This window comes from Somniosus microcephalus, chromosome 3 (assembly GCF_052327205.1).
Source record: "Somniosus microcephalus isolate GS21.2 chromosome 3, FLI_Smic_1.0, whole genome shotgun sequence".
Lineage (NCBI taxonomy): Eukaryota > Metazoa > Chordata > Chondrichthyes > Squaliformes > Somniosidae > Somniosus > Somniosus microcephalus.
This window is the reverse complement of record NC_140989.1, coordinates 34,490,952-34,504,753: the sequence shown is the minus strand read 5'-3', so window position 1 is coordinate 34,504,753 and position 13,802 is coordinate 34,490,952. Positions and strand designations below refer to the sequence as shown.

Sequence of the window (13,802 nt, the reverse complement as noted above, 5' to 3'; positions counted from 1 at the left end):
AAAAAATCACGGGATTGGGGGTAATATTCTGGCATGGATAGAGGATTGGCTATCTAACAAGGCAGAGAGTTGGGATAAATGGTTCATTCTCAGACTGGGAATCAGTAACTAGTGGTGTTCCGCAGGGGTCAGTGCTGGGTCCCCAACTCTTTACAATCTATATTAACGATTTGGAGGAGGGGACCGAGTGTAACATATCAAAGTTTGCAGATGATACTAAGATGGGGGGGAAAGTAGTGAGCGAGGAGGACATAAAAAACCTTCAAGGGGACATAGACAGGCTAAGTAAGTGGGCAGAGATTTGGCAGATGGAATACAATACTGGAAAGTGTGAGGTTATGCACTTTGGCAGGAAAAATCGTAGAGCAAGTTATTATCTTAATGGCAAGAAACTTGAAAGTACTGAAGTACAAAGGGATCTGGGGGTCCTGGTGCACGAAACTCAAAAGGTTAGTATGCAGGTGCAGCAAGTGATTAAGAAGGCCAATGGAATGTTGGCTTTCATTGCTAGGGGGATAGAATATAAAAATAGGGAGGTATTGCTTCAGTTGTACAAGGTATTGGTGAGACCGCACCTGGAATACTGCGTACAGTTTTGGTGTCCATACTTAAGAAAGGACATACTTGCTCTCGAGTCAGTACAAAGAAGGTTCACTCGGTTAATCCCGGGGATGAGGGGATGGACATATGAGGAGAGGTTGAGTAGATTGGGACTCTACTCATTGGAGTTCAGAAGAATGAGAGGCGATCTTATTGAAACATATAATAAGATTGTGAAGGGGTTGGATCGGGTGGATGCAGGGAAGATGTTCCCGATGATGGGTGAAACTAGAACTAGGGGGCATAGTCTTAGAATAAGGGGCTGCTCTTTCAAAACTGAGATGAGGAGGAACTACTTCACTCAGAGGGTGGTAGGTCCATGGAATATGCTGCCCCAAAAAGCTGTAGAAGCTACATCATTACATAAATTTAAAACAGAAATAGACAGTTTCCTAGAAGTAAAGGGAATTAAGGGTTACGGGGAGCAGGCAGGAATTTGGACATGAGTCTAGGTTCGGATCGGTCATGGCCCTGTGGCTAGCGGAGCGGGCCCAGGGGCCGTGTAGCCTGATCCTGCTCCTATTTCGTGTCTAATTCTGTTAGATGCAGGAGATGGTTCGTGATAGTGGATTGGCGGTTAGGATCAGATCAGCCATGATCTTATTGAATGGCGGAGCAGGCTCGAGGGGCCGATTGGCCTACTCCTGCTCCTATTTCTTATGTTCTACCTCAACTCCACCTTCCTGCATTATCCCCATATCCCTTGATTCCCTTAATATTCAAAAACCTGAGAAGATAGGAGTGATGGTGGCTCACTTGAAAGCCATTGTTTATACTACCTTGTAAAAAGCTACTATGTGGAGCAGAACAGTGACACAGGATGACTCTCTTTTCCTGTGGGAAGCCCCTGGCCTCTATGCCGAGTGTATGTATGCCCTAAATGATTTTGTAAATTTAAAAAAAAAAAAAAAAAAAAACCACAATAGCATTGTGCTTCAGACTAATATTGCTAGGCTTACTGTAATACATGGATGTTACATTTTTTTTCTGTTTCAAATGATTTATATTATTGTGCTTTTTTGGTGCCAATATGTGTTCAATCATTGCATTCACAGATCAAATGAAGAAATTCTTCCAATTTTTTCAAGCCGTGAGTACTTTCAGAAAGCTGTATTCAGCTCTTTCATATTTTTTAGTGTGCTGTGGAGGTATTTTACACTTTATAACGACTGCCCTTAATGTAAGTAATTGTGATTCTTCTGGGCCGTCTGCCCCAGGTAATTTTAGTCAGCAGGAGCTGGGCAATCCTATTCTGGATACTGTGCTTGAAGCTGGGGACATGCTGTATTTTCCTAGAGGCTTTATCCACCAAGCAACCTCCACATCTGAGGTACATTCGCTCCACATCACCATTTCAACTTATCAGAAGAACTCTTGGGGAGATCTGCTACATAAAGTAGGTGGATATTTGTAACATCTATTCAAGGGTACTACATGCAGGAGATTGATTGTTCTGTGACAAAGCATTTCATAAATGAGTCCCGTGTACTTCGGTTTCTAAATAATCCTATTTAAATGTTCTCCATTTCACAGCTGACCAGTGGATTGAACCTGCTGGGGTGAGATGGCCGATGGGTGAATTTCAAAAGTACCCCATAAGTTGTGAAAATGTTAACCATTTTCTAATATGTGATGAATTGTATCTTGTTGAGGAATTTGCTGTTTTTTTTTCCCCCCAGTGATTATCCCCTCAAGATGGCTGACTTCAGCTAGCCTAATGGCTGAGTGCCTAAATCCATCCTATAGATCTGCAGGCACACACATCAGGTTCAGCTTTTCATCTGTACTGAGTTAACCAATATCAATGATGTACTCCAATTGGAGGCTAACCACAAGTTAAAAGAGATGGGGGGACACTGGTAAAGGTTGATGCTCTCAAATCCTGGCTATTGGTCCTAGTTTTTGTGTGTGTGTAAGAATAGAATGGGATTTACTGATGCGGCTTCCATGATAGAAAAGCTTGCAAACGTTTACTCCCCAGTTTCACACCTGAATAATGGCCGCATGGAAGAGATACTGGGGGCAGCTAGACTTTTTTTCTTGCACCCTTCAGCTCGAAAACATTTTTGCACCGTAACTTGCTAGAATTGCGAGCTGACAACGGCGTGACATGGGCATCTGGGAACTTAGTGAACAGAGGGATCATCAGTGTATCTCCTTAAACAATGAGATTTGAGGATCGAGAAAGAAACAAGAACAACGGAGAAGGAGGGTGAATTAGAGTGGGTGAATTTAAGTCAAATCAGGTACAGAAAGACAGCGAAAGAAGGATTGGATTGGCAGAGAACAAGAGTCAAAGCAAAAGAAAGAAAAATATTTAAGTTTTAAAATCATTGAAGAATTTAATACATGCACGAATGAGATTGAAGTTTAAATTGTCCCCTTTCTGGGCCAGAGAGATTGCTTGGCATTGCATTCTGCATTAACAATTATCACATTGTTAAAAGGGTCTTTGCGCTCTTAATTAGAAACCTTAACTTTCTGCAGTGAGCTTAATAGGCAATTAATGTGCAAATCCTTTGACATAACTGGGAGGCTAAGGGGTGAGATGCCACTTGTGTGAAGCAACCGACAGAGCGGCGTAAATCAACCAGCAAATTCTGGAGATTAGCAACTCACGGCATATCTCTTAATCCTCTGAAATTGCTGGCTAATTTGCACATTAATAGCGGCGTGTGTCGTTAGCACACCGTTATTTTTTCCCATATTTGGTCCCATATGTCCTAAGATGGTAACCGTGATGTTGGTTTTGCTGTTTACCACAAGATTGCAACAGTGATTGCAGATATGCTGCAGCAGCCTCCAGTGGCAACAATGGGCAACCGCAGCACTGCTACTCATTTTCTTGACTCTTTGGAGTCTTCATGGATATTCTGGGGGACTGGATTCCATAAAGCAGGTCGTAAACTACGGATCCGTGGATTTTTTTTCTGCCCTGATGCATGACAGTTTTTATAATTGTTGCAAACGTCCTAAGTTAACAGTAATGCTGAAATGTTCCATAGCTTCCTGTTTCATTAATGATCATCTGTTCACAAGCAATATTAGGACAGACATGACATATTTGACCTTTGTTAGATTTCCTGCTCAGTAGGATGATCTTCTCCAGATGTAACTAATCTATCTAAATGCAAATGATGTATGTGTTTTTACATTGGCATATAATAAATGCAGACCTTGCTGTTGAAGTAATTTCTGAATGTGAACAAATGGACATTTTATGGGGACATATTTTCCACCATATATTTATTCTTTTATTTTAAAAGCACAGTATCCTTAAAATATACTTTTTTGTTGCAGCTTTTTCCTGGTGTCTTGGACTTGGCTATAGAAGATGATGCAGAATTCCGTGAAGGCTTGCCCCTTGATTACCTAGAGTATATGGGAGTGCAGAATTCTGAGAGGGTATTTGTCCACTTATGCTATTCTTTGTTTAAGGAAGGTTTCATCCTTCTTGGGGTTTTATAATCGAAATAATGTTATCATAGAATCATAGAAAGTTACAGCACGGAAGGAGGCCATTTCGGCCCATTGTGTCCGCGCCGGCCAACAAAGAGCTATCCAGCCTAATCCCACTTCCCAGCTCTTGGTCCATAGCCCTGCAGGTTACAGCATCCCAAGTGCACATCCAAGTACTTTTTAAATGTGGTTAGGGTTCCTGCCTCTACCACCCTTTCAGGCAGTGAGTTCCAGACCCCCACAACTCTCTGGGTGAAGAAACTTCCCCTCAAATCCTCTCTAAACCTTCTACCAATTGCTTTAAATCTGTGCCCCCTGGTTTTTGACCCCTCTGCTAAGGGAAATAGGTCCTTTCTATCCACTATATCTTTGCCCCTCATAATTTTATACACTTCAATAAGCTCTCCCCTCAGCCTCCTCTGTTCCAAGGAAAACAGACCCAGCCTATCCAGTCTTTCCTCATCATAGCTATGAATCTCTACTCACGGCAACATTCTTGTCAATCTCCTCTGTACACTCTCTAGTGCAATCGCATCTTTCCTGTAATGTGGTGACCAGAACTGCACGCAGTACTCTAGCTGAGGCCTAACTAGTGTTTTATACAGTTGAAGCATAACCCTCCCCCCACTCTTGTATTCTATGCTATGTCACGGCTAATAAAGGCAAGCATTCCGTATGCCACCTTAACCACCTTATCTACTTGGCCTGCTACCTTCAGGGATCTGTGGACATGCAGTCCAAGGTCCTTTTGTTCCTCTACACTATCCTACAGTGTCCTACCATTTAATGTGTATTCTCTTTCCTTGTTAGCCCTCCCCAAATGCATTACCTCACACTTCTCCGGATTGAATTCCATTTGCCACTGTTCTGCCCACCTGACCAATTTATTGATATCTTCCTGCAGTCTACAGCTTCCTTCTTCAGTATCAACCACACAGCCAATTTTAGTATCATCTGCAAACTTCTTAATCATACCCCCTATATTCAAGTCAAGATCGTTGATATATACCACAAAAAGCAAGGGACCTAGTACTGAGCCCTGCGGAACCCCACTGGAAACAGCTTTCCAGTCACAAAAACACCCATCAACCATTACCCTCTGCTTCCTGTCTCCGAGCCAGTTTTGAATCCAACTTGACACTTTGCCCTGGATCCCATGGGCTTTTAACTTTGTGACCAGTCTGCCACGTAGAACCTTATCAAAAGCCTTGCTAAAGTCCATATACACTACATCAAATGCACTATCCTCATCTACCCTCCTTGTTACCTCATCAAAAAATTCAATCAAATTTGTCAGACACAACCTTCCCTTAACAAATTCGTGCTGACTATCCTTGATTAATCCGTGTCTTTCTAAATCAAGATTTATCCTGTCCTTCAGAATTCTTTCCAATAATTTTCCCACCACCGAGGTTAGGCTGACTGGCCTGTAATTACTCGGTCTATCCTTTTCTCCCTTTTTAAACAAGGGTACCACATTAGCAGTCCTCCGGCACCACACCTGAAGCCAGAGAGGATTGAGAAATGATGGTCAGGGCCTCTGCTATTTCCTCATTTGCTTCACTTAACAGCCTGGGATACATTTTATCCGTGCCTGGGGATTTATCCGCTTTTAAAGCTGCTAAACCCCTTAATACTTCCTCTCTCACTATGTTTATTTCATCTAATATTTCGCACTCCTCCCCCCGATAGCAATGTCTGCTTCGCCCCTCTCCCTTGTGAAAACAGACACAAAGTATTCATTAAGAACCCTACCGATGTCTTCCGCCTCCACACACAGATTACTCTCATGATCTCTAATAGATCCTACCCTTTCTTTAGTTATCCTCTTACTCTTAATATATTTATGAAACATCTTTGGGTTTTCCTTGATTTTACTTGCCAAGAATTTTTCATGCTCTCTGCTTTCCTAATATCATTTTTAATTACAACCCTGCACTTTCTGTATGCCTCTAAAGATTCTGGAGTATTTAGCCCTCGGTATCTGTCATACGCCTCCCTTTTTTTCTTTATCCTACCCTGCATGTCTCTAGACATCCAGGGGGCTCTACATTTGTTAGTCCCACCTTTTTTCTTTAAGGGCACATGTTTGGTCTGAACCCTCCGGATCTCGTCCTTGAATGCCTCCCACTGCTCTGACGCTGATTTACTTTCAAGTAGCTGTTTCCAGTCCACCATGGCTAAATCCCCTCTGAGCTTAGCAAGATTTGCTTTTCCCTAATTTAGAATTTTTATTCCTGGTCTATCCTTGTCCTTTTCCATAACTGCCTTAAATCTAACAGAATTATGGTCACGAGCACCAAAATGCTCCCCCACTGATACGCCTTCTACCTGCTCAGCTTCATTCCCTAAAACTAAGTCCAGAACCACCCCCTCCCTTGGGCTTGCTACATGCTGGCTAAAAAAGTTCTCGATGCATTTTAGGAATTCTGCACCTTCTATACCCTTCACACTAATTTTATCCCAGTTAATATTTGGGTAGTTGAAATCCCCTACTATTACTGCCCTATAGTTTTTGCACTTCTAGAAATTTGTCTACATATTTGTTCTTCTATCTCCCTCTCACTGTTTGGGGGTCTGTAGTACACTCCCAGCACTGTGATCGCCCCTTTTTTGTTTTTCAATTCGACCCATATGGCCTCGTTTGATGATCCCTCGAACATATCATCCCTCCTCACAGCTGTAATAGTTTATTTCATCAATACCGCGACCCCCCTCCCTTTTTACCTCCCTCTCTATCCCGTCCAAAGATGTGCGGGTTAGGTTGATTGGCCATGATAAAAATTGGCCCTTAGTGTTAGGGAGGATTAAATATGTGGGGTTACGGGGATAGGGCTTGGGTGGGATGGCTGTCGGTGTAGGGACCGGGTGCTAGGGTTTGGATGATCAGCCATGATCTCGTTGAATGGCGGAGCAGGCTCGAAGGGCCGAATGGCCTACTCCTGCTCCTAGTTTCTATGTTTCTATGTCTGAAAATCCTGTAACCAGGAATGTTGAGCTGCCATACCTGCCCCTCTTTCAGCCATGTCTCTGTAATAGCTATAGGCCTAGAAATTCACTGGCACCCAGTCTGGCCAGGGCGCCGGAAGTACTGCCCCGGAAGGAGTCGCGGCCGCCTGTCGCAAATTCACTTTCAGCGCCCCAGATGGAAGCGCAGCGCTACTCGAGGCGCCCCGCATCCCTCTTGGGGCGCTGCAACTGAAAATCGCAGCGCAACGTGCTGCAGCGCCGCATGGCGCGCTGCGGTACTGCAGGCCTTCCTCCCCTTAAAGGGGAGGGGCCTGCTGCAGCGCGCTCGAAGAGCGCGAGTGCCGGCAAAAGAGCCTGGCACCGAGGAGAAGTGCCGGGCTCTTGGGACACAGCCGGCACTCCGTGGGGGGAGGGGAGGGGGGGCGCTCAGGAGGCCGGGGACGGTGGCACGGGGAGATGCTGGCAGGCGGCCAGCAAAAAAAATGGCCGCCCCGCACCTCAGCGCCTCTACCGCCGCAGGTAGGCCCCCCTGAACCGGTTGCAAATTGCGACCGGTGTTAAAGCAGGGGGCACTAGTAAATTTCGCGTTCGGGGCGCTGCGCACACCGATGACGTCATCGGTAGCGGCGCAGCGCTAATGGCTAGCGCTAATGGCTAGCGCTGCCATTAGCATCCCGCTAAATTTAGCGGGAGGCATGGCCAGTGGCGTAAAACCCACTAAGTCCCCTCTTAGGGCGCTAACAGGTGGCACAGCCCACTGAATTTCTAGGCCATAATATCATAGTCCCAAGTATCTACCTGTGCCCTCAGCTCATCTGCCTTGTTCGCTATACTCCTTGCATTGAAGTATATACCATTTAGTACAAGCACACCTCCTTGTTGACTACTATCTAGCCCTTGATTCCTCTGTCCTTCCAATTTACTTTCTACGTTTTTTTCCAATTCCAGTTTTTCTTCCCTCCCTATTGACTCTATACTTAGGCTCCCATCCCCCTGCCAAGCTAGTTTAAACCCTCCCCAACAGCACTAGCAAACCCTCCCGCGAGGATATTGGTCCCATTCCCGTTGAGGTGCAACCCGTCTGGCTTGTAGAGGTCCCACCTCCCCCAGAAACGGTTCCAATTCCTCAGGAATCTAAAGCCCTCCCTCCTACACCATCTCTCCAGCCACGCATTCATCTGCTCTATCTTCCTATTTCTGAACTCACTAGCACGTGGCACTGGTAGTAATCTGGAGATTACTACCTTTTGAGGTCCTGCTTTTTAACCTCTTTCCTAGCTCCCTAAACTCTGCCTGCAGGACCTCATCCCTCTTCCTACCTATGTTGTTGGTACCGATACGGACCACGACCTCTGTCTGTTCACCTTCCCCCCCCCCCCCCCCCCCCCCCTCAGAATGCCCTGCAGCCGTTCAGTGACATCCTTGACCCTGGAACCAGGGAGGCAACATACCATCCTAGAGTCACGTCTGCGGCCACAGAAACGCCTGTCTGCTCCCCTAACTATTGAATCCCCTATCATGATTGCTCTCTCTTCTCCCCCCCCCCCCCCCCCAACCCGCCTGTGCAGCTTAGCCTTCCATGGTGCTGTGGACTTGGCTGCACTCCCCAGAGGAACCAATGCCCTCACCAGTACTCAGCACCGAATACTGGTTGGTGAGCAAGATGGGCTCAGGAGACTCCTGCACTACCTGCCTGGTCCTCCTCTTCTGTCTGACGGTCACCCATTCCCCCTCTGCCTTATCAGCAAAGTTTACAAGCCAGTACTAATCTTGCCTTTTGACTTGATACTTTGTAAGAATGGAAGATTTTCTTTTTTCTTGAGCTGTGAACAGCACTGGAAAGGCAGTATTTACTGGCAATCTCTAGTTGCCATGGGTATTGCGAGTCAGCCACGTAACGTGGGACTGGAGTCACATGTAGGCCAGACAAGGAGGACGTGTCCCTTCCCTTAAGACATTAGTCAACAGTTGAAGTTTTTAACAATCCACCAGCTTTCAGTGTCATTTTGCTGGTTCCGGCCCATAAATTACCAAATATATTGAACACAGTTTACCATGGTGGGAATTCAATTCACAAGCTCTGGATTTCTAGTGCATTACCATACCCATAAAGTTACCAATTCAATAGTCTGGACAAAAATGCTTCAATTGCTATAACTGTAAAATCAGATTGTAAATATCCAAATTTTAAAATAAATTGACAATACTGTTGGTTCCAGGTAGAAGGGGTGGTTCAAGCACCTTTCCAAATTGGCTTCCATTTAGCCCTATTATATAAAACTCCTAATCTAATCCTAAATTGAATGATTACATTTGTCATGGTATAAAGCTTTTCAGGTTGATTGGCACCAATATAAAAACATCATAATGTTGCAAGCATGAGAGGTTAGTTACTCCTCTCTCACGAGTGCAGATGCGAAACCTGCTTGGGAGATCAAAGAAGGTAGGACTAGGTTAATGGCAGAATTACCTCTGGATAAAAAAAAATCTTCCTAATTCATTTATCCTCCACAGAGTATAGAATGTGTCAGCTGTCAAACTGAGCAGTCACAACGAATATGTCCTGGAAGAGTTTTCCATAAAACGAGAGCCAAGTTATTCTCTTTCCCCTGTTCTTGCTCTGGATACGTGCCTCGTCCTGTGGAAAAATCCTCAGTTCTGTTTGCCAACTTAGTTGTCAGCAGTGTCTTGCTGTTGGTGCTTTCTGGGAGAAGTTGTTTCAATCTTTGTGTAATTTTTTTTAAGCTTTCCTCTGGCGGACGAAACTTTTGTTTTTATTTCCAATGGCAGCCTCAAGGTGTCACTGAGTCTCGGTATAGTTGCATCTCCAGGACCAAAGCATTTTTTTTGTCATCCTCTTCTGAAGGTGTAGACGCTTTGTGATAACAGTTCCACAAGTCTTAACTACCCTTTAGCACCTCGTGTGAGCCTCGAAATTGAGATTTTGTTCGGGAGGGGGGGGGGGGAGAGAGTAGTTTAGCCATACCTGATCATAACTTAACCAGCTCAACAGTCAGCAGAACCCGATAGCTGTACTTTTTATCACTATTTTGCAGACCTTTTTATAATAGGAATGTTGCTGGTATCGGTTGGGGTCTGCCTTACCTGTACAGGTTTGAAATCCTGCAGCTGCAAACACGTGACTGCATCTGAATTTTCTTTTTCAGGAAGACGACCCACGGAGAGAATCATTTAATAAAAAGATTTTCAATCTAATGAGAAAGTTACTCAAATATGCACCAATTGATGCAGCTGTTGATCAGAAAGCCAAAGATTTTATTCATGATTGCCTACCCCCTGTACTTACAAAAGGTATTTTGTTTCTTTTATTAATTGTAGTGTTTTCATGGGAGGGGAAAGAGCAATAATTACAAATTCAGCCTTCTGCCAATGAACAATTATCCAAACAAGGATATCCAAGGGACTGTTGTTCCTTTAACATTTTGGCACTTCCCCTCAAAGTAACCATGCTTTTCCTACTTCTACTGCATATGAGACTCTGTTTTGGAAGCAGGTCTTTTATCTTCCAATGTCATTAGCAGTTCATTTGTATTGCTGCAAACCAGAAAATGTTCAGTTTTAATTCTTTCATTGGTCCTTCATAAGAAAAAGTAAAAGATGAGAAAAGACTATTTGACCTGTCAAGATCACCCAGCCAAGCATACAACTGCTTTGAGCGCCCCTAACATCTTTGATTTTTAACCTGGTAGATTATTAGAAGTCTTTATCGCCCTTAAAACAGGTCTTCTAAAAATTGTCTTTACTTAAGTGTACTTTTCAGTACCAATTTATTTCCTCTTACTTTGTCAGTCAGGCCAGCAGAATAATATTCTGGGTTGCTATAAAGATAAGTAGTTGTCACTTTATCTGTGCCATTTAATACCTTGTATACCTTGAACAAGTCATCCTTTTGACTACTGTCTCTCTAGATTGTAAAGTTTACGCTTCTCATACCTTTCCTCATCGCTCATCCTCTTTTATGGATCATTTTCTTCTCTATATATGTATGTCCTTTTAAATTGTGGCAGCGAGAACTGCTCACCGTATTCTAAGGTCTAACAGGTGAATAGTAAAGTCTCAGCTTAACCTCTATGGGCTCGTTCTGGCTGTAAATTCCAATGTTCTGTTTGCTTTTTTAATTGCTTCTCCACATTGTCTTATAAGCTGCATGCCACTTTCGAAGTCACCCTGTGCTAATATGGTTCTTTTCATTGTTCACCTATGTTACTCATTCTTTCTTCCAAAACTTTGCATTTATTGGTATTAAATTTATCTGCCCAGTTGAGTAATAGATCTTTGTCAAAACCTCAAATTAGATCCTGCATCACTAATGCATTCCCTATTTTAATAATGGCCCAGATATTCCGATCCCTATGGAATTCTCTTGACAGATCCTCCGGCTGCCCTGGAGAAGGGCCTCTGCAGGTGGATAGTTCTGCTTTTTGGAGACCCTCCGCCCGCAGAAAACGCTTACAATTCTTACGCCTGGTAAAAGCAGGCATAAGGCCTGCTTTTACCAGAATAACAGTTGAAAAAAGTTTTTTAAAACAAATTTCACTGATGTATCATTTAAAAATACTTTTTAAAAAAGGTAAGTTTATTTTTAGCCCTGTAAAAAAAACTTCAATTATTTTTTTCAAAAAATTAACTTTTTGTTTAAAATATTTAATTTATTGTAATTTCAAGTCATTTTAAAAATGTGATTTAAAAAAAAAAAAAAAATTATTTAAAGTTTTACTATGTTTTTGGGGTGATCTCCATTCATATATTTGACAGGTCTTCCTGTCAAGTGTATGAAGAGAGATTCCTTTCTTTGATTGGCTCCCCATGGCCCACGTGATCCCAGGGACGCTTGCGCCTCTGGGATACTGCACACTTGGAGTTCGAGAGGCCCAGGAGCGGAAGTGTGCGTGTCCCAGGAGCCCTCCAGTAAGGGCGTAGATTTTTTCCAGATCGGAGGCTTCCGCACGTGGGAAGCCTCCGATCGGAAAATACAGCCCATTGTCTGCAAATTTAATAGTCATATAATTTATTTCTGTATCCAGATCATTTATGTAGTTGAGAAACAACAATGTTTTAAGCACTGACCCTATGTGGTACTCCAGCATGCCTCTTATGAGTACTCTGTTTCCTTTTTTTATCCAATTCCTTGTCAAGTCTCATGTTCTACCCTGGATTCCTATTCACTTTGGTTTAATTAGTACTGTTTCAGATTGGATTTTGTTGAAGCCTTGTGGAAGGCAAGGTAAGCTATATCTTGGAAGCTATGACTACCTATTTAATTTATAACATCCTCAAACAAGTAGATGAGATTTGTCAAACGGACACTACATTAATCTTAAATCCACATTAATTGTTACTAAGCTATTGTTCAATAGGCAGTTGTCCAGTCTGCCCCTTAGTATAAAGAAAGAACTTGTTTTTATACAACAACTTTCATGTCCTTGGGCCATCTTGAAGGGCTTTATGGTCAATGAATTACTTTTAAAGTGTAATTGTTATGTAGGCAAAATGGCAGGTAATTTGTGTACAGCAAGATCCCACAAACCGCAATGAGGTAAATGACCAGTTGATCTGTTTTTTTGGGTGTTGCTTGAGGGATATATATTCGCCGAGACACTACAGAACTCTCCTAAAATAATGTCATAGGATCTTTTACATCCACCCGACAGAGCACACTGGGCATCTAAAAGACGGCACCTCTGTCAATGCAGTGCTCCCTCAGTATTGCACTTAAGTGTAAGCCTAGAGTACATGCTCAAGTCTCTGGAATGAAACTTAAACCCACAACCTAATGATCTCGATCCCTGACTTCATGGTCAAGGCGTAGCTAAGGAGTACGCCACCGACATGGCAAGGCAATCCACACTTAATTGGCGCAAACCTCCCTTTGAGAACTTGCTTTCAAACGCTGCAGAGTTGTGCACAGCGTAGTGCCCCCAGGAGCACACCGTTGTGCATATGCGAACCTGGGGTGACGTGGGGCGGTGCTGCTTTCACTTCCTGACTTTTAGCCAATTGCCAATCCAGTACTCCCGAAATGAAATTCTGGGTAAATGGGTAATACGACCAGTGTGGTATTCATTGAGCAAACATTTAATGTTGGAAATATCACTGTCATACAATGTAAGAGCTATTTGTTAGGTTGAAGTAATTTTATTTTTTAATTGGTTAACATAGAAACCTAGGTGACTATAGCCAGTGTTTAATGCACATTGAATAAATCTGAAAAGGGTGTCCTGCGATGTAAAATATAGTAGAGGTTTTTTTTTTGAAGTGTAACTAAAATCAACTTGCTTCTAAAAGTAACTGTTTTGGAATTATACATTTTTATAATAAATGAGAAGAAAAAGCCCTTTGTTTTGATGTGAGATATGGAAGTGAAAGTTTACGTACGGCCACTTGTAAAGGGGTTTTTATCGGGTGCTGTAAATATTTAGTCAACAACCTGGATTTTCTAGAGATGTTGAACCATTTAGGTGTAGAATAGATATGTCCATGGTTTAAAATAAAAAGCTACGCCTATCCAATGGCAGCAAATCATTGAACATACATATTTACCTATTGTACGGCACCAGTTAACAAGTTGGATTTAGTGGGATGTGAAATGACATTAGTTGTCTATTACTTTTATCCCCATATTCTCATTTCATCCTCTTGTCCCAGTTCTTTTTCTTTCTTAGAAACATAGAAGATAGGAGCAGGAGTAGGCCATTCGGCCCCTCGAGCCTGCTCTGCCATTCAATGCGATCATGGCTGATCATCCAAATTCA

The 13,802-nt window shown here is 43.1% G+C and overlaps 1 protein-coding gene across 3 annotated transcripts in view; it reads left to right on the top strand.

Moving 5' to 3' along the window:
- Positions 1 to 13,802, top strand: part of riox1 (ribosomal oxygenase 1) — a 72,895-nt gene that overhangs the window by 36,852 nt on the left and 22,241 nt on the right. For all 3 annotated transcript variants that reach the window (XR_015075947.1, XR_015075945.1, XM_085980017.1), the window contains 4 exons: positions 1,656 to 1,690; positions 1,818 to 1,996; positions 3,901 to 4,005; positions 10,197 to 10,341. Coding sequence is in view for 1 of the 3 variants with exons in the window: in XM_085980017.1 (XP_085836143.1) it covers positions 1,656 to 1,690; positions 1,818 to 1,996; positions 3,901 to 4,005; positions 10,197 to 10,341 (464 nt within the window). In the remaining 2 variants the exon portion in view is untranslated. The remainder of the gene's footprint in view (positions 1 to 1,655; positions 1,691 to 1,817; positions 1,997 to 3,900; positions 4,006 to 10,196; positions 10,342 to 13,802) is intronic.